Source organism: Mustela putorius, unplaced genomic scaffold, assembly GCF_011764305.1.
Source record: "Mustela putorius furo isolate JIRA1106 unplaced genomic scaffold, ASM1176430v1.1 tig00003853_pilon_pilon_pilon, whole genome shotgun sequence".
In the NCBI taxonomy this organism is placed as follows: Eukaryota; Metazoa; Chordata; class Mammalia; order Carnivora; family Mustelidae; genus Mustela; species Mustela putorius.
In genome coordinates this window covers 8533488-8558151 of record NW_025422005.1, presented here as the reverse complement: position 1 = coordinate 8558151, position 24664 = coordinate 8533488, and the positions used below count along the sequence as shown (strand labels likewise).

At 54.7% G+C, this 24664-nt stretch overlaps 1 protein-coding gene across 4 annotated transcripts in view; it reads right to left on the bottom strand.

The window, feature by feature from the left end:
• Positions 1-21214, bottom strand: part of TNFRSF8 (TNF receptor superfamily member 8) — a 62238-nt gene extending 41024 nt beyond the window's left edge. For all 4 annotated transcript variants that reach the window (XM_004741453.3, XM_045063760.1, XM_045063761.1 and 1 more), the window contains exons 1-2: positions 20885-21214; positions 7804-7891 (exon numbers count right to left, since the gene is read on the bottom strand). In XM_004741453.3, coding sequence (XP_004741510.1) covers positions 7804-7891; positions 20885-20947 — 151 coding nt within the window. In that variant the 5' untranslated portion in view covers positions 20948-21214. The remainder of the gene's footprint in view (positions 1-7803; positions 7892-20884) is intronic.
• Between the last annotated feature and the right edge of the window lie 3450 nt (positions 21215-24664).

Below are 24664 nucleotides of genomic sequence, written 5' to 3'. Positions count from 1 at the left end.
ACCTCCCCAGACTTGACCTCTCGTCCCTGAAGCCCCTCCCAGCTCCACCCTTCAACCCCCCAAACACGGTGGTCCAGCTCTCGGGTTCTAGGTGGACGCCTTGCCGGGGAGAGCGCAGACCTCGCCTAAGTTCAGCGAGCAGGCGGGCGAAGCAGCCCGGCTTGGGTGGAAGAGCTGGGCCTGGGGGGGTTCCCACTGCGTGGCTCAGGCCAGTTCCAGTGACTCATGGGCACCCTGAGATTAGCAGGATCCCCCGTTCAGGCTGTTGAGCGGGGTAAAGGGATGGTGAAAATAAGCAGGGGTGCTCGGCGCACCGCAAGCTCCGGAGGGCCCCGGCGGCGGTCATTCGGGCAGGAGCCCTGCTTCCCTGCAGGAACTAGGGAGTCCGGACTCCCTAGACCCTGCGGAGCCTCAGCCAGCCTGACTGAGATACGCGCGGATCAGCCAGCAGCCCCCGAGTCCCCTTGCACACGGACGGAAGATGCACGGCGTGGACACCGACTCCGTGCGGCAAAACGGTAGAGCACCTGCGCCTGGACCCAGCTCTCGGTCCCGGGACAGCCCTAGCCGGGATGCCTACCACCCACAGCTTGAGCCCGTATGGGCACGTGAGCCAGATAAGCCAATCAGAATACCTCATCCTTCAGGGTGGGCACATGACCCCAAATAGGCCAATCAGAACACCTCGTCCTTCAGGGTGCGCACATGACCCAGACAAGCCAATCAGAGTCCAGCTTCCTCACCACTCGGCTTCGGAGACACGTGAGCCATGTCCGCCAAAGAGCCTCATCTCTGAGAGCTTCCCAAAAGCTACCAGTGAAGACGGCTTCTCTTTATGGTTGGAGTCCTGGGGCCAAGGGCCGTTGAAGTCCCCAGCTGCCGGGTCGTGGCAGGTGCGGCGTGGCCACAGCCTGCCTGAGAAGGAGGTGATTTAGACGCAGGCCGAGCCCAGGACGGAGAGAGACGGACCCCGGAGGGCGTCCAGCCTGGCTTGATGGCGTCACCGACTTCTCTGTTCGAGCCGGGTCTTTCTCTCCCCTCACTCTGTTCGGGCGTGAGTGAGGCTGAACCATCGGTCCTCGACATTCCTCGTGCCGCCTAGTCATTCTGCGGAAGCGGGGGACCCGGCTCGGAATCGCGTTTCTAAAGTGCGTACAGTACAGTACCTGGGGTGACCCAGGAGCCGCGCTGTGTGACAGCCCCGGTCACAGCGCATTGAATTATTTAAGCCATGGGGCGCCTGGGTGACTCGGCGGGGTGAGCCTCTGCCTTCGGCTCAGGCCATGATCTCAGAGGCCTGGGATGGAGCCCCGCATCGGGCTCTCTGCTCAGCCGGGAGCCCGCTTCCTCCTCCCTCTCTGCCTGCTTGTGATCTCTGTCTCCGTGTCAAATAAATAAAATCTTAAAATAATAATTTAAGCGATGGCGCTATCTGTGATTCTTTGTGAACTCATTACATAAAAATCTAATGAGTATCCTTGTTTCAACGTGACCGAGGAGCACGAAAAATGTTTCGTGATATCTGTGGCAACTGTGGCACTGTTGCAAGGTGTCCGGAGGATATCTGACTTCTACTGCGGGGAAAGCTGCAGACCCTACAAGAACGTTACTGTGCTGTGTTGTCTTAATCCACAAGGGAAGGATACATCAGAGGCTGATGAAAAGGAGGGAACTCATTCAGGTCTAGGCCCCCCTGAAATCTACCCATGGACAACTTGGGAGTCCCTGGACCTCAAGGTGAGCCCCTGCTTAGAAAAATATGTGAGAATCTCTCAGAAATACTAGCTTGATGGCTGGCATCCTCTATCTCAGAAAATTTCTGTAGCTCCCCAGAGGTAAATGTGACCCCATCACCTCTTGCCTAAGACTTTCAAAGCCATCTCATGGCTCTCAGGATAGAGCCCTAGGTCCTTACCGTGGTTAAGGAGGTTCTGCCCACCTACAACTCCCTTACTGTCTAATCTCAAGGCACACTGGAATCTCCATGTCCCCCAAAGGGGTCATGCTCCCTTCTGCCCCCAGGACCTTTGCCCAAGCTGGCCCTTTGCCACAAATGTGCCTCTCCCCTTTCCCCTAGTAAACCCTTGCTCAGCCTTCCCATCATTGTCAGGGTGTCACTCTGTCAACAACTTGGTCAAGACCCCTGTTGTAAACCGTCAGAGATCCACATACCTTGCCCTCCTATGCCCAAGTCTGCTGTAATCTATTTAATCTAGATGTGTAATCATACTTATTTGTGGGATACATTGTCTTAGTATCTAAATTCCTCCCATGACTGTGAGCTCCTCAAGGTTGAATCTTTGCCTTTCTGCTCACCAGTGATTCCCCTCTCACAGGGCCTGGTACATAGATCTGATCGATATGTGCTCTGACCACCTAATCAATATGGACCCAGCCTCACATTCTCAGGCCTCCCTCTGGCTCTGATTCCTGCTTTGGCATCACTGTACATGGCTCCCTTCATGGGCTCTAAGCTGCAGCCACCACTGGGTACCTTGGTCTTTTCTCTGGCACTCCTCCTATGTCCTGGAATGTTGTAATGGGTCGAATTATGTCCCTTGAAAGAGACATGCTGAAACCCTAACTCCTGGTATCTCAGAATGTGATCTTATTTGAAGACCAGATCCGTACAGAGGTGATTAAATTAAAATGCAGTCATTGGGGTGGGCCCTAATCCAAGATGATAAAAAGGGGGGAAATCTGGATACAAGACACATGTGCACATGGGAACAGCCAGATGAAGACTGGACTCATGCTGCCACCAGCCAAGGAACTACCAGAAGCTGGGAGAGAGGCGAGAACATTCCCCAGAGGCTTCAGAGGGAGCATGGCAGGCCAGCACATTGATCTTGGACTTCTAGCCTCTGGAACTGTGAGATAACCCATTTCTGTTGTGTCCATCTATCAGTTCATGGTACTTTGTTGATGGCAGCCCTAGGGAATGAATACAAATGTTCTTCGCACAGGCTGATGAATCTATCCATCTCCATTTCTACCCACTGGGGATCCCTCTGAAGCCAACCAGCTCAGGCTGAAACACCATCCCCTGCTGGAATTTTCCTTATCTTCTGACCCCATCCAGTACCCCTCTCTAGATCCCTTTAAATTCACCTCTCAGCGCCAGGGGCTGTTTGGGGCGAACTCTAGAAATGCACTCTGCTCCAGAAAATGTATTCAGGGATTCAAGTGACTCACTTCATGCTGGGATTCTATTTTCACTCAACTCAACATTTATTGACCATCACCTGTGTGCCAGGCACTGAACATAGAAAGTGGAGAAGGTGAGATCCCTACTCCCGTAGAGCTTATCCTCGAGCCTAGAGGAGCAGAGGCAAGCAAGCACAGAAAGAAATTGGCAAGTCAGTTTCCAGTGTGTGAACAAACTTGGAAGAAAATAAAGCAGGAACCAGAAGAGAAGGCAGAGGAAGAGGCAGGAGAGCTCCAGAGGGAGGGATCGGGGAGGCCTTCCTGAGTTCCCAAGGACTGAAAGAGGCAGCTGCACAGAGGGTGTGGGAAGATCGCTCCAGGCAGAAGGAACCACCTGTGCAAAGGCCCTGGGGACAGAACAGGACATGCCAAGAACAGAAAGTCCATGGGGGCTGGAGCAGACGGAGCCAAAGAATTATGAGCCCTGATTCATTCCTATTTTCTTCTTTGCCCATTCTCCACACAGATTTTCTGCACTGAATCACTTTCAAAATCAGAAACAAAAACAGCAGAGAAAGGCTCAGGGCCTGCAGAGACTGTGCTAGAATGGGTCCCTTTGTCGCAATCTGTCTCCAGCCACTCCCCTTCCATCCCAGGGCGCTTTGCTGACTCCAGATGTTCTCAAAGTTTGTGCTAACAATCCTGCACCCTCTCTCACCTCTGGTGCAGCATCAGGCAACCAGGCCCCAGCTGCTTTGGCCAAAGAAACTCTCACACTGAGAACTGCTCTGCACTTGGTCTGGCCGCCAGCCCCTCCTCCGTTCCCCCTACATGGCCTGGGCTTGGCCTTTGGCCAAATAAAACCCTCCCAATTCTCCAGCGGTCCATCCTGCTCCCCTCGAGGCCTTTGCATATTCTGTGCCTCTTCCCAGAGCACGCCCCCTCCCCACCTTGGCCCGGCCAACCCCTGCTCATTCCCAGGACTCCTTTTCCTCCAGGAAGACCCCTCAGTCAGGCCACATGCCCTGGGAGTGTGTTCCCATGGCTGCCAGCAGCACCACCCCAAGTTCTAACAGCCTGGGGCAATAGACACGTTTTGGAAGGGCTTCCTAGCCCATAAGCTGCCCTTCTTGGAGAATTGTCCTCTCCCTCAAGCAGTGGCCCAGGGCCAGGGGGAACCAGAGCAGAGGTGGACATCTATACCATTGGATGCTTTCTTCTTGGGCTTTGGAACTGGAACTGGAAGATGTTGGTCATGGGTCCCTCTTGGTGAACGAGGGAGAACAGACCGGGAAGGGAACTGTGGGTCTTCCAAGCTTGACCAAGGGCCGGAAACCCCAAGGAGGCTTCCTCCTCCTCCTTCCTGCTCACAGCCCTTGGAGAATCCCCTCTGCTCCTGGGACCCGATGGGGTACACTCACACAGCCCCAGGCAAGCCATGCTCTCTGTATAACGTGGGACCTGTCTTCACGATGTCCCCCCACGCCCACCAGAAGCAGGCTTCACACTTCTGCAGGATTCCCTCCTCCCACTCTGGGCACTAAGGAGAAGGTGATCCAGGAAGGAAGGGGCAGAATAGGAGGGGGTTTGTAGCCCCCACAGGGGCTCCTCGCTGACATGCTCTGTCTTGCACCAGCTGTCAGCACCAGCTAAGAGGAAAGGGCTCAGGTTTCTGAGTTAGCCACACTCAGGCTTTAAGAGATAGCCAGTAGGGGCTCCAATAAGGCTCCCACAGGCTACTTACTAGCATATGACCGTGGGAAAATCTCTGAACCAAGTCCAAGTTTCCTCTCTGGGTTTCCTGTCAGGATTCAGTAAGCTAATGCAGGTGAAGGGCTGGCACTGTGGCCAGCACAAAGCATGCTCCATCGGCAATAATTGTTGTCCTTGTTATGAAACAGTGAGTGAGCTCCCCGTCACTGAGGGTGTGTAAGCAGAGGACTGGGGAGCAGCTGTCAAGAATGCTATAAAGGGCATCCGTGGCTGGGTGAGAGGAGAGACTCATTGACATCAAAACTTCTCAGTCTCAAAGGTCTCCCAGTTTCCTTCCTCTAGCAACCCACCTCCGGCCAACACTGCCACGGCTCAGCTGAGCCCGATTGCATAGGGCGGGCAAAATGTCAGAAATTTCCCCCAGAGACCGAGGAAGGGGTTTTTGTGGGTTTTTCTCTTTTCCTCTTGCTTGCCGGAAGCACCGGGTCAATAAAACTCCAGCAAAATGCCCCGCCCACCACACCAGCAAGAAGCGCTCAGCCGCCTCCGGTCACTGGGCCACAGAGAGAGAACGTGGGGGGAGGGCAGCCCTCTCTTCCCAAGTCACAGCATCGCTGGGCAGGTGTCACTCTGTCTCCGCCCACTACACCCTGTGGGGACTGCACCAGGCAGGGGTGAAGGAAGCTGGAGGGGCTGGGAAGAAAGCGTCTGTCTTTCTTCCTGCAGCTGGAATTATGGGTCCCGTGTTAAGTCACAGAGCCCTGTGTTGCAGTTGTCCTGACTGCTGTTGTCCTGGGGAGAAGCAGCGTGCCCCCCGCCACACAGCACTGGGCTGGTGAGGGAAGGCTTCCTGGAGGAGGCAGTACCGGGACTGCAGGAGGTGGCGGCGGTGGGAGAGGGCATCCCAGGGCAGACAGGCATGTCAAAGGCCTAGAGACTTGAAAGCACAGAAGAAAGGCCAAGGGGAAAAGGGTGAAAAAGGTGACGAGTGACCTCACGATTAGTTGAAGCAATAAACGGTTGTTGGTTGGGTGGGCAGAAGAGCACACGGAAGTGGGAAGGGAGGAGTGGGTGGGTGGATGGCGCCGCATGGGAGGGGGAGGGTGCTGTGGCCCAGCTGTGGCCCCCTCCAATCCACATGCTGAAGCCCTCACCCCCAGTGGGACTTTATCTGGAGACAGGGTCTTCAGGAGGTAATTAAGGACAAATGCGGTCAGGAGAGTGGAGCTTGGATCCGACAGGGTTGGTGGTCCTTACAAGAGAAAAAGGGAAATGTATCTCTTTTCTTGCTCGCACTCTCTCTCTCTCTCACTTCCCCACTCCTCTCTCTCCTTCAGCCATGACAAGGGAGCTGTCTGCAAGCCAAGAAGAGGAGCTTTACACCAGAAGCCCTGCTGGAAACTTGGTCTTGGACTTTCTGCCTTCCAGAATGGTCTGGAAACAAATGTCCATTGTTGACGTGCCCCACCCCCACCCGCACCCCCCAGCCCCACTCCCCATCTGTGGTGTTTTGTTATGGCAGCAAGAGCAGCCTGAGCCAGATGGGGGCATGAGTGGGGGACCAGTGGCAGAAGGAATGGGGAGGGGGTGAAGGACATAGGACGGGGGAGGGGTGGGCATGTAAGAGAGTGGGTGAAGGGTTAGGTGGGGGATGGGCAGGCTTATGGGGAGTTGGTGAGGGGGCTGGCCAGTCAGGCACAGGAGTCCCAGGCCCTAAGGGAAACACAGGCGCCCACCTCGTATGTACTTCAAAACCCACACTAACCCATAAAATAAAGGTGAGAAAATCCAATAAATTTCTACTCTTTTCCCTACCATGACAACTTTGAAACATTTTTGGAAATAGAAAATATCCAATTCTTTTCCAAAATGTTGTTCTGGGTCCTTGCGGGGCAGGGGGCGCTGAGCTTGGGCTCGGTCCACCCTTGCGGTGGAGCAGAGAGGCTATAGGTCTAGGGACAGACTGGGCTTCCCATCCGGCTCAGGCCACTTACCCTGGATGATTTTGTGCACCATGGCCGGGAGCCACCCTCCAGACAGCAAAGCTGGCGGGCTGAGAGGATGGCTAGGTGAGCTCCTAACTATCCCAAAAGTCACCCCCCACTTCCAGTGGCCTCCTGTCCTCTAAGCATGAGGCAGTCCTCATGCCCTCCACAGTCAGAATTAGCATCTTTCCCACTCAAGGCTGCACCCGAGATCAGAGACCATAGTTCAGCTCTAGCTCGTGTCCCACCCAGCCAAGGCTACTGGAAGTGCCTTGGGAATTCTGCTAACAACCACAAGGATGACAGCCTCACCACCCCGTTCTGGCCGCTCGCCTCTTCGGGCCAGAGCCGCCCCAGCCCAGTGAGCGAGAGGCAAGCTGATATTCTACTCAGAGCCAGTCATGGTGCTGGTGCTGGGTGAGCCTCCCAGGAATGGGCGCCGAGCAGGGAGCCTGGTTCCAGAGAGATTTAGGGCTCAGCTGGCCCAGAGATAAATGCACGTTCTGGGCTGGAAAAGATGAGGACTGCAAAGGGCTTCCAGACTCAGAAATGAGGGGCAGTCTGGGGGTGTCGAGAGCCCAGGCTCCAGGGTCACAGAACCCTGGGCTCCAGTCCCCAGCCCCCCGCCAGCTCCCCCATTTCCCAGCTCCGTGACCTTGGGCCAGCTACCCAAGCTTACAGCACCCTCGACAGCCTCATCTACAAAATGGGATTAATAAAGGATGCTGTGGAGCTCGTGCAATGCTTCTGAGGCTCTCAGACCGGCGTGCGTATGGTAAGGGTTCTTAAGGGGTCAGCCAGGACTAAGAGCAAAAGCTTCAGAAATCTAGAGCCAACGTGACGATGACAACATGGGCTTTCATCTTGCCCATTCACCAATCACCCCAGAGTTTTATACCATGGGGACAAAAGTCAAAAGACACCCCCAACCCCGTCCCTCCCCAGCACCCCCACTCACCCTCGGGGCAGCGGTAACAGCACCTCCCAGTAGTCTGGTCATAGGAGTGGTTGGGGCCTTCCTCGCAGGCGTTCCTCCGAACTCCATCCTGAGGGCAGGATACATTGGTGAGACCAGGCTGGTCCCAGACACAGACCCCTCCTGCCCCTCGGATCCCAGGAGGCCAGGTCTCCACTCACTGTCAGCACCAGGCCTGAGACAGAGCCTCAAGTTTTAGAGGAGAATCCGGACAGGAACACCTGATCTCATACCTGCCTCCGACCCGCTGCATTGGGAGGGGGGAGTGTGATGGCAACTCCAGCCTTCCAGAATTCAGCCCCAAACCTGGCTCTGCCCTCTCCTCTCAGGCTCACATCCAACCCATCAGCAAACTCTCTTGGCCTCTTTGGACCAATGTTCTCCCCGCCCCCACCTCCTCCACCTGGCCCGGTCCCCATCCTCTCTCCCCTGGATTAGTTAATTCAGTTGCCTCCTACCTGGCCTCTGACATGGACCCAGCAATATGGCAAATCTGTTTGTTGTGGTCTAACATGCTCTACAGGAAAGTGCACACATCTCAAGGACATACCCACTGAATTATTCCAGTGTGACCATGTCTCACAGCTGGCACCCAGGTCAAGAACCAGGATGTTGCTGGCACCTGGCACCCTCCCTCGTGCCCCTTTCCATGAACTACTTGCAAAAGGCACCGGCTAACCCAACTTCTCTACTGTAGACTGGTCTTGTTCAGCTTTTGAGTTTCAATGGGTAGAATGATCTCTGTTCTCTTGCAACTGGCTTCTTTAACTCAACATTACACTTTGTTGCAAAGCCTGTTGCATTACACAGCTTGTTGCAAATGGCAGCTGTTCCTTCAAGTTCATTGCTGCGTAGTGCTGCCTCCCGTGAATGAATAGGCACAATTGATTTAGTCTACTCTTCATGGACCTTAGTGTTGTTTCCACTCCTGATCATTATGAATAATGCCACTAGGAACAGCCCTATACATACATTTTGGTGCACAAATGTACACATTTCTATTGGACTCCACCCTGGGGTGGGGGCGGGAATTGCTTGGTCATAAAGTGTGGTATGCTCAGCTTTGATAGAATCCCCATAGTTTTCTTTTCTTTTTTTTTTTAAAGATTTTATTTATTTACTTGAGAGAGAGACAGTGAGAGAGAGCATTAACGAGGAGAAGGTCAGAGAGAGAAGCAGACTCCCCATGGAGCTGGGAGCCTGATGCGGGACTTGATCCCGGGACTCCAGGATCATGACCTGAGCCGAAGGCAGTCGTCCAACCAACTGAGCCACCCAGGCGTCCCAAATCCCCATAGTTTTCTAAACTGACCCTTCACTGCCGTGTATAAGTGTTCCAATCGCTCCCCAATCTTGTCAACATTTGGTAGAGTCAGTTTTTAAAATTTTAGCCATGGTGCTGAGTGTGCGACGGCCTTAGATTATATCCTTTATGTTGCGTTTCTCAGGGGCATAACGATGTTGAGTATCTTTTTACATGTTTGTTAGCCTTTTGGATATTGTCTTTTATAAGACCTGAATGAGGTCTTCTTCTTATTCTTCTTTTTTTTTTTTTTTTAAGTTGAATTGTCTGACTTTTCTTATTGATGTGTGGGAACTCTTTATATATTCTGGATACAAACCCTTTGGTAAATAAATGAATAATAAATACCTTCTCCCCTTCTGTGGCTGGCCTTTTCACTTTCTTAAGGGATCCCCCCCCCCCTTTTTAAAGATTTTATTTATTTTGTTTCAGAAAAAGAGAGAGAAAGAGCATGTGAGTCCAGGGAGGGGGAGAGGGAGAGGGAGGAGAGAATCCCAAGCAGACTCCACACAGAGCATGGAGCCTGCTGCAGGGCTTGATACTGAGACCCTGAGATCATGACTTCAGATGAAACCAAGAGTCAGATGCTCAACTGACTGAGCCACCCCAGGTGCCACTCTTAAGGGAGACTTTTTTTTAATTAGTTTATTTTTTAAGATTATTTATTTAAGAGAAAGCAAGTGAGAGAGAGAGAAAAAGAGAAGGGGGAGGGGCAGAAGGAGAGGGAGAAGCAGATACCCCATTGAGCATGGAGCCCAATATGGGACTCAATCCAGGGACCCTGGGATCATGACCTGAGTGGAAGGCATCCACTTAATGAACTGAGCCACTCAGGCACCCAGGGAGCCTTTTGATGAACAGAAGTTCTTAGTTTTAATGAGGGACAATTTATTCATCTTCTCTTTCATGGTCAATGTCCTTTATAAGAAATACTTGGGAGCCCAATGTCATTCAGATGCTCTCCCACATTACCTGCTTGATAATATCCCTTAACCTTCCTTGTCAGGTTTCATTTTGGCGCATGGTGTAAAGTAGGGGTCAACACTCACTTTTTTCAGGAATACACATTTTAACAAGTTCCCCCATAGACTTCCAGGGCTCTTTAAAAGTTAAGTCCTGGGTGCCTGGATGGCTCAGTGCATTGGGCCTCTGCCTTTGACTTGGGTCATGATCCCGGGGTCCTGGGATCAAGGCCCGCATCGGGCTCTCTGCTCAGCAGAGGGTCTGCTTCCCCCCCCCCCACCTGCCTCTCTGCCTACTTATGATCTCTCTGTCAAATAAATAAATAAAATCTTTTAAAAATAAATAAATAAATAAATGGATAAATGAATGAATAAATAAGTTAAGTCCCTTTGTCAGAAGGAGCTTGAGAGAAGAAAATCTCTGCTGACATCCTGGGGGAGGAACTTTGTCCTTCTGGTGGAATGAAAGGGGAGCATGGGGTACCTGGTGGCTTGGTCAGTTAGGCATCTGCCTTCAGCTCAGGTCACGATCCCAGGGTCCTGAGATCGAGTCCTGCGTAGGGCTCCTGGCTCAGCAGGGAGCCCCTCTATCTCCACCACTTCCCCCTGCTCATGCTCTCTCTCTCTCTCTCTCTCCCTCTAAGATAAATAAAATGGAAGGAAGGAAGGAAGGAAGGAAGAAAGGGGAACATGAAGCAGGTTTCTAGGCTCCAGGAAGGGAGACAAGAGGGAGACAGGAGAGAGAAGAGGGAGCTATGTCCCACCTCTGTTATCAGCAGCCCCGCGGGCAGGCAGTGCCTGGCAGAGCCCAGGTGGCCGCTTGTAGGATGAATGAGATGAATGGGCTTTCTTGGTTTGGGGAGAAAACAGAAGCCGTCTCCTAACCCTCCCCCAATAGGGGAGATGCCTGGCTGGTCTGAGGGGCTTCTCTGCTCTTCTCTCCAGCCAAGGGAACAGTGAACACTAATGAATGAGTCCTTCCATCATGTCAGAGAGCAGGAGAAGGCCAGTGTGGCTGGAAGATGGATATGTAAAGTCTTGATCACATTATCCTTTTTCCCCCTCTTTTTGCGCATCTGAAATGTTACCATATAAATGGGAAATCAGTGTAACCTGCCATTTGCGCCCCACCAGTCCCGTGGCACTTGTGTACCTCCTTTCTCACTTAATCCAGAGCCCCAGGACTTGAGGCCTCGACTCGAGGACACTGTCTTTACCCACCCACACCCAGTGCCCTCCCTCCAGCAGGACCTCCTTCTTCTCCTGTAAACTGGGGAGCTTCTGCGAGCCTCGCTAGGGACAGAGACCTGCCTGCCCCCCAACATTTAACCAAGTGAGTTTGGATGCCTACTGGTGGAGCTGGGTGGGGGGTGCAAAAGTTCAGGCCTGCTGAGTGTGGGGAAAATTCTGGGTCGCTGGCCTGGGTTTTCCCCTTCTGGCTGCCCACTCATCTTATTGATAATTATGGACTCTGAGGAGGCTGTAGGTCCAGGCCCTTGTCTCTCCAGGGTCTGGATGGCGGGGGGGGGGGGGCGGGGTGCAGCTGACAGTAGCCTGAATTCTTACCCTCCACTTCCTGCTACCACATCCTGAGTCAGTGGGGGACGGTGGAAGGTGCAGAAAAGAATAGGGAATCCATGGTATTGCCCGTCATGCCCTCCACCCCAGTCACACAGCTCCTCCTTTATGCCACTGACAGCCCTCTCGGGCCAGATCACCCCTCCCCCATGATACTGATGAGGAAACTACAGCTCAGAGAGGCTCAGTCACCCACCTGAGGTCACACAGCAACTAAGTGCCAAGAGGATATTTGAGCATCACTGTGTCCCCAGTTCTCTCCCCCTCTCTGGGCCACAGGCTGCCCATCTAAAGTAAAGACAGTCTATTGTGCTGGGAAGGGCACCGTATCACATCTGTGGTTTCTTTCTACCAGAAGTCCATAGTCTGAATCAAATCATGAGGACACAGCAAATAAACCCAAGCTGAGGGGCTTTCTACAAAACAACTGGCCTGGACTCTTTGCGTGAAAGAGAAAGAAGAGCTATGGCATGTTCCAGAATAGGGAGACTAATGGGACAGTGTGGCTGAATGCGATGTCTGGAATGGATTCTGAATCTGAGTGGGGCTATAAAAGAGAATATTGACATAGATGGTGACATTTGAATATGGACTTTATATTGGATTCTGTGTTCTTTATGCCTACATGCAAGGAGAGAGAAAGATAAAGAAATTGTACAAAACCACACCTGCCAGTAACAGGTGCTCAAAAAAGAGATGGCAACAATTTTCGCAATAAACCTTGTCAATCCAAGGCTGCCACCAGGGGGCGCTGGGCCCTCAGCCAGGATGCCCTGGAAGGAGAGTGGGGCCTTGTTCTCGCGTGGGGCTTGTGGAGGAAGAGGGACAGAGGCTGAGTCCAGGTGGAGGCACAGCTCAGCGCCCTCCCCCAGCATCCACCGCAGATGCCCCCAGACCGCTGTGGCTGACCTTCTCCGGCAGAGACAGTGGGGAATTTTTTTGCCGATGACGTCATGCATGGTTTTACAGGTGCCCAGAAATGGGGCCAGAGCAGTGCACACGTGCTGTAGAAGTCACAACAGTTGTTGAACCCAACAGTCCTGAGAGGCCCTACTACCCCAGAAACTGATCTCGGAGTGGAGAAGGACCTGCCCAACGTAGGTGGCAGGCAGGATCTGAGTTGGGGTCAGGGGACTCCTGACCACCCCGACCACTCCATGGGGGCGTTGAGCCCCTATTGCCCATCAGAGAGCTGACCTGCTCCCCGAATACTCTCTAGGAGCTGCTGCTCCCGTATGGGAGACAACCCCACCTTCCCATAAACTAGAGAGAGGTGGCATCTGGCGTCCTAAGCTTCACCTATGCAGCGCCGTGATGCCCAGAAGCTAGCCCAGTCCCACGCCCCAGAGCCTCACCTCTGGCCCTGCTCTTTCCTATTCCTCTGCAATCTCCCTGTCGGCCCCCAGGTTGCCCTGCACCACTGCCCATTCACATAGACCCTTCCCCTTCAGCACTAGGGCAGCCCCAAGAAGGCTGACCCCCTGGACACTGGGGCGCCATCAATCTCCCCTGGCCACTGGTCCAAACCCTGGATGGCCCATCAGTTCCTGCTGCCCCTGGGGAACTGGCCTTGGCATCAGTTTCTGATGCCCCTGGAAGAGAAGGGGCATCAGAAAGGAGAGAGTGGGAGGGGGAAGCCCAGGGACTGCAAGGGGGGCTTTTGGGTGGGGTTCCCCAGCAGGCTTGAGGCAGAGCGAGGTGTCCACAGAGTAATGAGCTGTGCAACCAGAGGACTGGGGCCTGACCTTGGTGGCATCAAGATAAAAAGAGAGTGGCCTGAAACCTTTCCATTTCTAAACCTGCCTGTTTTCAGGCTGGTTTGGTTTTCCCTACAAAACCTGGTAAATTTCACTTTCAAAAAGCCCCACCTGGTTTTGGCTGCCTAGAAGCGAACAGGAGCTGGGCTGCACCTGCAGGAACCAAGATACTGGAGGTGGGGGGCTGGAGGCTAGGGGAGCCAGATCAAATGCAAAATGCACAAAGGGACCAGAGGCAGGCAGAGCTGGGAGAAGCATCCCACCCTTAGCCCAGGCAATCCCTGCCTCTGTCATTCAAGGTGAGATGCCTGGGCTAGGAGCAGCTAAAGATGCAAAATCTCAGGTCCCAGTCTAGACCATTTTACATCTGTCCCATTTTGCAGGTGGGGAAACCGAGGCACAGGAAGGTTAAGAAACTTGCCTGGACAGTGTTAGCCCCGGAATCTGGACCGACCCATCTTGGGTGGGCTCTGATCCACCACGTTCTGTGTCACTAGTCCTGCCTGCTTAACCCCCAGTGCTACCCTCAAGTTCACCAGCGCTTCCTCACCACCCCCCCAGCATGCACTTGCCGGGAGCCATCCAAGGCTCTCCTCCCATCCGCCCCGGGGCCCTGTGCCCCACTCAGCGCAGATGCCAGACGGATCTTCTCGGACACAGGCCTGGTCTCCTCCCTGCCCCCTGCTGAAGGGTTCCAATGAAACAATGAATAAAGTCCACAGTGCGGGCAGCGGCCCAGGAGACCCAGCTGGCCTGTTCATCCTCCAGCACCTTCTCCCACCTTCTTCCCGTCCCCACTTCTACCCCTACCTCATTTCCTCCCTCCGGCATCCTTGGACACGGTCCTGCCTGACCACCCCATTCTCTCCTTGTCCAGCACCCTCTCCCACTGGTCTTTCGTGCCACTCCCTCAGAGACCCCTCCCTTTTCACCCCACCCCCAAGTCCAGGTCAAGTGTCAGCCGGCCAAAATCAAGGTGTGGGCAGGCGGCATCCTTGCCAGCAGCTGTGGGGGGAGAATCCATTTCCTTGCCATGAAAACCGAGGTCCCACCTCTATGCGGCCCGTCAGCGAAGACCCACCTTCTGGAAACTGCTGTGTTGCCTGGATGGCATTGCTTGGCATACTGCCCCCCTCCTCCTTCTGCAAAGGCCACACTGGTGGGGCAAATCCTTCAGTCACATCTCCCTCTCCTTCCATATCGTCTCTCCCTGACACAGCCAGGAAAGATCCTTCTTTGAAGGATTCTTACGAGGACAGTGGGCCCCCCTATATACTCCACGCCGATCTCCCCCCTCACAGTCTCTACCCTTAACCACAGGCACGAGGTCCCCTCTTCCAGGTAAGGGCACATATTCACAGATTCCAGGGTTTAGGACACGGATGTTTTAAGGGACCAGTATTCTGCTGACTACAGCCCTGGGTTATTCTGTCAGTAGACTGGGTTTGGTCATATCCCCGTCCTGGGGGATTCTGAGCCCCGCTCTCTACCCACAGGGCTAGCTAGAGCTCCAGGCCAAGAGACCACCTAAAATTGAAGTTGTGTGCCTCCCTAACCCTAAGCACACCCGCAGACACACAGTCCACCCCGGTCTCAGTCAGCCGGCCACATCCCTCCTTGATCTCACGCCCAAGAGCAGGAGACGGGGATGGGGGGGCTCTCCCCCAGTTCCCACCTCTGGCTTCCAGGGGGCTGCAGGGGGGTATGCAAATGGCTCCATGCAGCCAGGCCTGTGTCTGGAGATAAACCCAAAGACAGGAGACCCAGAAACAGCCCCCAAGGAGGGGGTCTGGCACTCGCTGGCAGAATGCAAGGAACAGCTGAGACCTTCTCTGAGCTGGTGCTCACCAGAACAGTGGCCGTCCTTCCCCGCAACTCTCCCCTGCGGGACGGGAGAAGACGAGAAGGCGTCTGTGGTGGGCGGAGGAGCACCCCTCCGAAGATGTCCCTGTCCAAAACCCCAGAAGCGACGATGATACCTCTTTATGTGGCAGAGGGGAACTGAGGTTGCTAACGAGTGACCCTGAAATGGGATGATCCTAGATTATGCAAGTGAGCCCAGGGCCATCAGAAGCATCCTTGAAAGGGCAGGTGAGTCCGATCAGGGAAAGCTGGGGACAATCAGAGAGGGGTCTGCGGCCGGTGTGAAGGGGGAGGAAGAAGCCTGAGCCCCAGGATGCCCCCAGCAGCTGGGAAGGCAAGGCAACGCATCTCCCGCCTCGAGTCTCCAGAGATGCGCAGGCCTGCCCAAACCTCCAGTCCAGCCCAATGCCATTTTGGATTTAGGAACCGCAGATCAGAAAGATGATCCTCTGTGTTGTTCCGAGCCACTGAATGCGTGGTAATGATGGCCTGGGAGGGAACTCAGCCAGGGCCCCAATCCAGAAGACCAAGAAAAAAGCCACGTCTCCTTCCACTGAGCGTTCCCTAAAGGCCTGCGGGGAACTGGGAGCTGGGCCCGGCGCTGGGGCCTCAGGAAAAGCCAGTGCCGGACGGTCCCAGCTCACGAACGCAGCTCCCGCGACGGGCCCGCTGGAGACACGACGCACCAGCCTGCAGAACAAAGGACTATAGGAGAACCTCGGAGACACAATGAGACAAACGCAGGGATCGCCGACGCCACGCAAGATGCCGTGAGCCTCACGCAACAGGGAGAGAACAGGACCGAGCGGGGGGGATTCACGACACGTTCTCGGAGGAGGGGCGCTTCCACTTTTTCTCGAAGGAAAGTAAGATCTTGGCAGGAGGGAAGGAAGGGGAGAGCTTCCCCAGCAGAAGGCCCCACAGAGAAGAAGTTCTGAAGAGGGAAAAACAGAGTAGTATGGGAAATCGGCGGTTTATAGGGTGAGACCGTGGGAGCAGAGGGAGAAGAGGCCCAGGACTTGGGGCCAGATGGGCGGCACGTACTCGTCATTCCCCACACGGTGTGCCACCAAACACCGGTTCCACCCACCGTCCTCAGGTGACAAGCCAAAAACCCTAAAAAAGAAATACGACCAACCCACCAAGCCCTGGATTCCATCTGGGAGGTTAACATTTTAAATCTAGGGCCTTTACTGTGCTTGCTCGCTCTCCGATTCTCCAAGGAAAAGTTGGGGGCCCGAGAGACAAATTGTTTCCCAATCTTAGGTGGTCACATAACCCTTTCCTCATGGAACGCCTGTTCCCTGGAAGTAACTTTGGGAAATGTTACCTTTGGCAATGGGGAGCCACTGAAGATTATAGAGCAATGGAGACTAGACGGGATGGACAGCATGGAGGCAAGTCAGTCAACATTACCAAGGTCTGGCCTTGAGTCCAAACTCTGTGACTGCTAGCTCCTCACTTCTCACCGACGCCCCTCCTGCCCGAGAGAACCCCCGGCCCAGCTGCCTGAGCCAGCCATTCAGATCACGGTCCTCCTGAAAGTTCTGGGGCGGCAGCAAAGACTCAGGCTTCACACTCAGTGAGACCTCGGATGGGATAAAGCACCAGCCCTGGGGCTAGCAGACCCAGCAGCAGCAGCCACTGAGGGACACGGCGGCTGCCACGGAAAACTGAATGGCTTTAAAGGATAGGGAGCCCCTCCCCCACCCCTGCCCGGGTACTTTAGCTTTTGTCCGTTCTTGGAGGTGTCTTGGAGGTGTCTTGGATTCGTCCCCGTGTCAGCTCACCTGCTAGAAGGGCCAGCTTGTTTCCGGGACCACCTCTGTCATCCCAGCCTGCACAGGGAGGGGAGCCAGGGACCCGGGATGCAGGGCCCCCCCCCCAATTCCACCACGAGACTGTGTGGACAGAGAGAACTCAGCCTGTCCCAGTGCAGGAACCGCATCTGGCGGGCGCCTTCTGGAAGCCCAGAGACCTTGCATGAAAGCCAACGAGGGAGCTTCAAGAGCCCATGCCCACACCCCCTCGCCGACATGCTGTTCCACCAGGCCATTGGCGAGGACATTGGCCCCCTTCTCTCCTCAACCCCCACCCCCCGTGTCAAAAGCTTTCTCCCTCCAGTGCAGGTGGAGGTGAGCACGGGCCCTTTGTGGGCTCCCACTGGCGGGGACAGATCTCCCCACAAGCGCTAGTCTCTCTTCTCTGGGTCCCTCTTCCCACACCCTCGGGGGCAAGGATCGGTTCATCTTCATCCTGTACCCTCAGTACCTAGCATTCACGAGGAGCTTAATAATGGCTTACCTTTCCACAGCACTCCAGCACGGGCCAGGCCCAGAGAAGCTGCTCCTTTATGATTTTTTGAATGAATGGGAACTTGGAGGAATATCCCCGAGGACCCAAGAAGTCAGTGAGTAATTGAATTGGGTCGCATAGAAAAGGTCCCTCCCCACCGTGGAGGCCAATGAGAATGCCAGTGATTTTCGACCCTAGACAGCCAAGATTTTGGAATGAGGCCTCCCTCCCTCTGCCCCAACAGCCCCTAGGGGAGATAGCAGGGGAGAGAGAAGCTGGAGAACTGGTCTTGCCTTGCCGAGCTGCCTTTTTTGACATTCTGTCCCTGAGGTCTGTAGCTCTGGTCCCGCTCAGACCCTGACCCGTCCTGGCACAATTGGCAAGACCATCCTCTGCCTCCTCGTCTAGAAAATGGCGGCGGTGACCCCAGACGGGCCCCCCCAGGGTCAGCGCATGAGCCCGATGAGGCCACCCCAGCCAAGCCTGGGCTAAACCAACCGTCTGGGCCAATGAACCCTCAGTTTCCGGGGCGACCGAGACCCAGATCTCCCTCAGCCCTGTTTTCCTTCCGATGATGTTCCGGAGGCAAAAGAGGCCTGGAGGAAGGTGTGTTTGAGCTGAAGAATGAATCACAATCAACCCAAGAAACAAGTCTAGGTCAGAGATGAGTGGGAGCAGAGTCAGAAACTTACAGTAAATGCTGCACTTCTTGCAGCATTGACTGATCTCAAGCTGACTAATGTCCCCCCCAACCCCGCTCAAACCCCACTGTGCGCTCCTGGCTGCCCAGGCCACTCTCTGAGGAAGGGGAGGCCCTGGAGTGAGACCAGCCCACACCTCCTCCCCCGCGTCATATGGGTCATCCCGCTCTGGGTCCCTTCTGCCTGGTGCATAGGGTGAAATCCTGCATCGGCACAGCCCCAGAGCGGCTGGAAAAGTCCCCTTTCCCAGACAAGCCGGCATGGAGGTGCCTTCCTGCTGGTGCCTAAAACCCACTATTAGCACTCGGCTGTGTGGGGTCACTAGCCCTGGAAAGCCCTGATGGAAGAGAGACACGTAGAGCTTATGAGTCACCCCAGGAAAGCCTCGTTCAGCAGATCAGAGCCCAGCGGGAGCCTCAGAGCCTACATCTGGGTGCCGGAGGGAGCTTTGTGGTAGCTTTAGCCCTGGGAGAGGATGACAGGAATTTGAAGTCTGCAGAGGTCATGGAACGACCCTGGGCCTCCCTCCCCTGCCACCACCCACCCACCGACCTCTAGGTGACCGGATGAGGGGGCGAGCGGGAGGCCTGAGGGCAAAGAATTCTGAGGATTCCCATCAGAGTGACCCCAGGTCCCTTCACCAAAACCACTCTTGGGGAGACTGTAGCGCGAGGCATCAGAGGCCCAATCTCTTTCTCAGAAGGTGACACACAGCAAGGAGTCATTCTGGCCTCAGGCGTCCACCACAAAATGATGGCGTCTCCAAGCAGACGGTGAGAAAAAAGAATTTAAAATTCAACCCCTGACCTGGGATTTTTTTTTCCTCTTATGACGATTTCCTAAAACTTTGCTGGAATCCCAGAGGCGGAAGAAGCCTTGGGGGAGTCGGAGGACGGCGAGGCCGGGCAGGCAGTCCCCATCCCCCACAGACAGCCGGACTCCTGCCACGAAATGCCCCAGCCTGAGCCCATGAGAGATGCAAATTAAGACAACAAGGATATGGCCCTTTTCACCCGTCACATTGACAAAAATAAAAACTCTGATAAGATCAAAAGTCGGTTAGGATGTGGGGAAGTCACTTCGGCTCAGGCACTGCTTGGGGGGCGGGGGAGGAAGGGGGATTGTCCAGCCACCCTGGAAGCCCATTTGGTGGCATCTTATCACCTGCGTACACTTTCGCCCCGCAACCTCTGCCTCCTCCCGTCAGCTTCTTCCCTGGGGAAAGAAGCGTACACATTCCTGCACATTCCCAAAGGCATCCCTGCCATGCGGTCCATTACAATTCCAAACAAACAGACAACACGGTGGGAGGAAACTTACCACCCACCCATCAGGGACCTAAATAAAGAAAACTATGGAGCCCCCATTTGGTAGAATACTATGTAGCATTTCCCAAGATAAACATGGGGGAAAGAGAAATAAAGAGAAACAGGATTGCCGCTGCGACAGTCTTTCTAAGACAAGCTGCCGACGTAAAAGCCGAATGAAGAACCGCACGTTCTGTATCATATATGGAAAACCCGACCTACCCGTCTACAACTAATGGAACATGGGCAGGCGTTTATGAAGTGTGCTTGTCTCCCTTTTCCACCTATACTCCTCCTCCCTCTGCCTGGAGCCCATTCCCCTTCCCTCCTCGCCCCTGCCCGGAGAGTGGGATGGACAGGGCTGACCTCCACAATAGGGCCGCCCTTTTCTGTAGGACTAAAAAGACGGGCCTGCCCTCCCCGCAACAAACCACTGCTGTTCCCGCCTTTTGCGCTCGCTCAGACCAGTGCCCTGCAGGTGTCTCACGGACACTTACTGTATCCACCAGGGAACTGCGGCCAGCCACAGGCCTCCCTCCTCTTCAGACCCTGTGCTCAGTGCCCTTGGTAAAGTAAACCTTGACCGGTCAATCCGAGCTCGGCTCCCACCCCATGCCTAGCTCGGTGCTGGCCACCAGGGAAGGGCTCCGTTTTCCTAGAGCAGTCCCCAGATGCGGTTCTGGGGTTTTCCTCCAGCAGACGTCAGCCCCATCGCTGACCTTTTCCAGGGGCGGCCACCTACCCCGTGCTCCACGTGCTCCAGGGCCCGGGATCCACGCATCGGTCAGACAGGGGTAAGGGCAAAAGTACGGATCTGGCACCCGTCTAGCACCCTCATTCCCGCGTCTCACCCACACTCAACTTCCCCTCGCCAACCGTTTTAGGGACCAGGAGCCGGTAGCAAGGAGAGCCCCAGCACCAACCTCTTCTGGGCACGGACGCCCCACCTGGGCTGCCCAGGACCCCGACCCGCGAGGAGCCTACCTCCAGCAGGCAGCCCCTGTTGCTCAATTATTGCTGATTGAATGAATAATTGCGGCATTCGGCCAGGGCGGGGGAAGAGAGCCCCCAGCAGCTGCCTGTCAGCCAACCTCCCACCTGTGAATGCTTGCAGGCGCCTCTCCCCCTGTTTGTCACCTGTGCCCCCCTCACCCCAGCTGGGCGGTAACGGGGTGCAGAGACTCCCCGACTTCCACTGTCCCCCCACGCTCCCCACACTGCCAGGGGCGCAGAGCAGCAGTCGCAAGGCGGGGGCTCCGGACCACGGGCGCCTCCCAGGCACCTGCTGCCCTCTTACCTGCGGGAAGGCTCCCAGCACCCCCAGGAGTAGCAGTCCCAGCATGGTGTGGAGGGGGCACATCCCGGGGGCTGGAAGGCTGAGCCGGCTGGGGAGAGGTGCCCACCCAGGCGGCCTGGGAAGCGCGCTGCGCCCACGTGCCGGGCCAGAGCCGGAGCAACACCTGGGTGAACCTCCGGGCCAGCAGACTTCCCCCAGCGCACCTCCCCGGCGCCCGGCGCCGGCCGCAGCTGTGAAGTCACTTCAAAAGTGGGCTGCACTTTCTTTGAGGGCTCTGCCTTAACTCTTCCCTTCCCCCACCATCCAGAGGTGCACTGGCACCCAGAGCGGTTTCCAAGAACGCTAAAATAAAAAAAGAAAGCGCGGACAAACACGTGCAGAGATGACTCAGGACAAGCCACACTCCCCTCCTGCTCTTTGAAAGACCTGTCCTGATTGGCCAGAAGCTGTTCTCCCGGCTCCAGGGAGTTTGCTGCCGGCCCCCCGGGGCACTGAGGGCCTGGGAAGGCAGCTCCCCAACCCCCCGCCGCCCCCCCAAGACCCTGCCCACCACCCCTTGCCCCTGGAGGTGGGGGGAGGCACTCAGGAGATTGGGAGGCTCCAAGCACAATAGTCCCGCCGCACCCCCACCCCAACATAGGGCTAGACCTGAGTTGATTGTGACATGGGTCAACCCAGACCTTCTCTCTCGCCCTGGGGATTCTTTTAGAAGGGACAGCGGAAGGCAGGGGGCTGCAGAAAAAGCCAACACCCCTGAATAAATAGTTGCTAAAAAATAAATCAATAGATAGATGAGAGGTGTGTGGGTGGGTGAGGGAACAGAGCACCCTGGAGATGGGTGTGTGCGTGGATGGCCGGGCAGGCGCCTGGATGGGTGGACAGGCCGATGGACTGACTAAGGAACTGTTGGACAGAGTATATAGAGCATTTTGTTGTCAATCCACAAATATTTCCCTGCCCTCTGAGAGTTTTCTGCCTAGAGGAAGAGCCTGGAACTCCTACCTAAAAGAAAGAAACCATACAATTCTCATTCAAGTTCGGTTCTCATTTGCAGGGGAATAATTTTCCCTTCCAGTGCTTCTCCAGCCCATGAGTTCTCTACTGCTTTCTTTCTACCTTCCAAGCATACATACGGAGCATCCAACAGCCAGACTGCGGGTCACGGGCTCATTTGCTTGTGTTTTTTTTTTTTTTCAGACCTGAAGACAGAGAAATAGGCAGCCAGTTCTAGGGGCTCGGATGTAAAATGGCCAGTTGTTTTCCCTGAGCCCAGAACGGCCCCGTGGCCCTCAGGATTCTACACCTCGGTCTGTCCCTGCAAGATGTCCCCCATCTTCCAGAAACGCCTTCATCTCCTTGGTCCTAGTGAAGAGGAAAATTACCTAGTGAAGAGGAGAAAGAGCAGGCCCAGGCCAGGAGGCTCCAGAAGATGGAAAGTTACCAAGAAAAAATTAGAGATAACCAGAAGCCCTACTGGAAGTAAGAGATAACCAGCCACTTCTCCTTCCACAAACAGGCTCCCTGCATTGCTGGTCCCACCTAATGCAGCCCCACTCGCCCAGTTTAAACCCACCTACCAGCAGTCCGCATACCCCTTGGAATGTAACTGCTGGCAGTCCCCTGTAAAAACCCCATAACCCCACTGTCCGGGCCCAGAACTTAGAGCACGAGCTCATCCATCCGGGTCCACCAGGGTAAAATAAATCCGAGTTCTCCTGCTTCTCCGAGTGTCCCTTGGTGTCTCGCAGGTCTGATTATTTTTCCACAACACCGCCGGCAGTCTCCTACCAGAACATTCCATCACTACCCTTCCTGCCCCACCCGACTTTCCTCAAGCTCCTGGATTCTACTTGGAAAAATTTCCTGTAACTGTGCATCCTTCCGGAAGACCCCCTTCTGGGCTCTGCCCTGGGGGAGCATGCCCTGGCGTGTTTGAGCTGAGACCATGTCAAACAATTACGTGAGTGATCATGGAGGCGACCACCCTTGACTGTTCACGAGCGAGGCAGGGTCAGGAGCAGCCCAGGACACCTGCTTCCCTGCTCAGGGCTTTCTGCTATAGAAGAGCCGATCCTCTGAATAAATAAATTCTAGTGAACCCCCTATGCATAACCAAACACCACCACCAACACGGCCGACCCAGGGGAAATACACACGCATGTCATTACAAGGTTTAAAAATTCCACCTTTCTAGCAAGAGATGCAAATGAATGCAACCTTCATACCTTCTTGGACTTCTTGAATCATCAGGGTTTTTTGTGTTTGTGTGTGCATGTTGTGTGTGTTTGGTCTTCTTTATTGAAAAAACAACCTCGGTAAAATCCAACCCCAAAATGGTGGCGAAATGGGAGTATGCGTTCATACTCTGCTGGGAAGTGTTACACAACCGTTTTCAGAAAGCAATATGGCAATTTTTAGCAAAAGCCCCCTACAAAACACACACACACACACACACACACACACACACACACACTGTTTACAACTTGTGGCTCGGTAATTTCGCCCTACAAAGAAAAAAGAATCAAGGTAATGGTTGAACTGGAAAAAGATAAAGGGAAACCATACACACAGTGATGTTTCCTAAAACATTATTTATAAATGTTGGAAATACCCCAAGAATGACAGCAACAGGGGCAAAGCGGACTGTGATACATCTGTTTACTGGAATACGACACATCCACAAACAGCGATCAGAACAGCGATGCTCTAGGAACCTGTGTCTCCCCCCACTGCCCCGTGTTGCCTTCCTGGGCTTCTTCAGGGACCTTTCAGCCGTCCTCCCCCACACAGAACCCTTGCAGAGGTGCAGTGGCGGGGGTGTTCTCCCCTGAAAAATCAGATCATTTCTAAAGACGTACTGACATAAATAAATAAATCAGATTATTTACTTAATAGCAATAACAATACTGCCTTTTTTTTAAAAAGATTTTATTTATTGGACACAGAGAGAGAGAGCACAAGTAGGCAGAGAGGCAGGCAGAGAGAGAGGGGGAAGCAGGCTCCCCGCTGAGCAGGGGCTCCATCCCAGGACCCTGGGATCATGACCTGAGCCGAAGGCAGAGGCTCAACCCACTGAGCCACCCAGGCACCCCAACAAGAGCTGCCTTCGAGTGCTTACTTTGTGCTAAGATTTTTTTAGGCATTGGCTCCTTGACTCCTCCGGGAAAGCGCATGAGGAAGATCCTCTTTCGTGCGCTTGACCAGGTGAGGGACCAAGGCCCAGCACAGCGAATCCACTGGGCCAGCGCTCCTCCAAGCCAGTGGTGTTGGAGACCCTGCGTCTCCTGGCTCAGTCCTATGGCTCTAGCTTCCCCTTCCCCCGATGTCCCCTGCTCCAGCCACGCGTGCCATCTGTCCCTGCCGTCTCTTTCATGCCTTTACCCATCCCGGTCCTCCGGGAACACACTTTAAGACTCCTGTTCACCTTCAGGGCCTGCTCCAAGGTCATCTCCTTGTTTTCACTTTCCCAGAGACTCCCTTCCCCCTCCCCCTCCCCCAGCCATCTTCCCAGGCAGACTGGCGGTTTCTGTCGTTTTTTTGGTACCTCAATTCTAGAACTGGTCTTTACTGCGTCATGACTGTAATGACTGGTTTGTGTATCCCTCTGTCGCAGGAAACCGTGTGCTTCTGGAGGACCAGGATGCCTCGTGAGTCTGAGACGGTGCCTGGCACAGGGCTGCAGGACCATAGTTGGCCTGCAGAGAGAAGGGCACGCTTGGTGGCCGGAGACCGGGTTGGAGCCCCCGGGGGGTCCAGCCTCTCCTGGAGAAATTGCAGCCT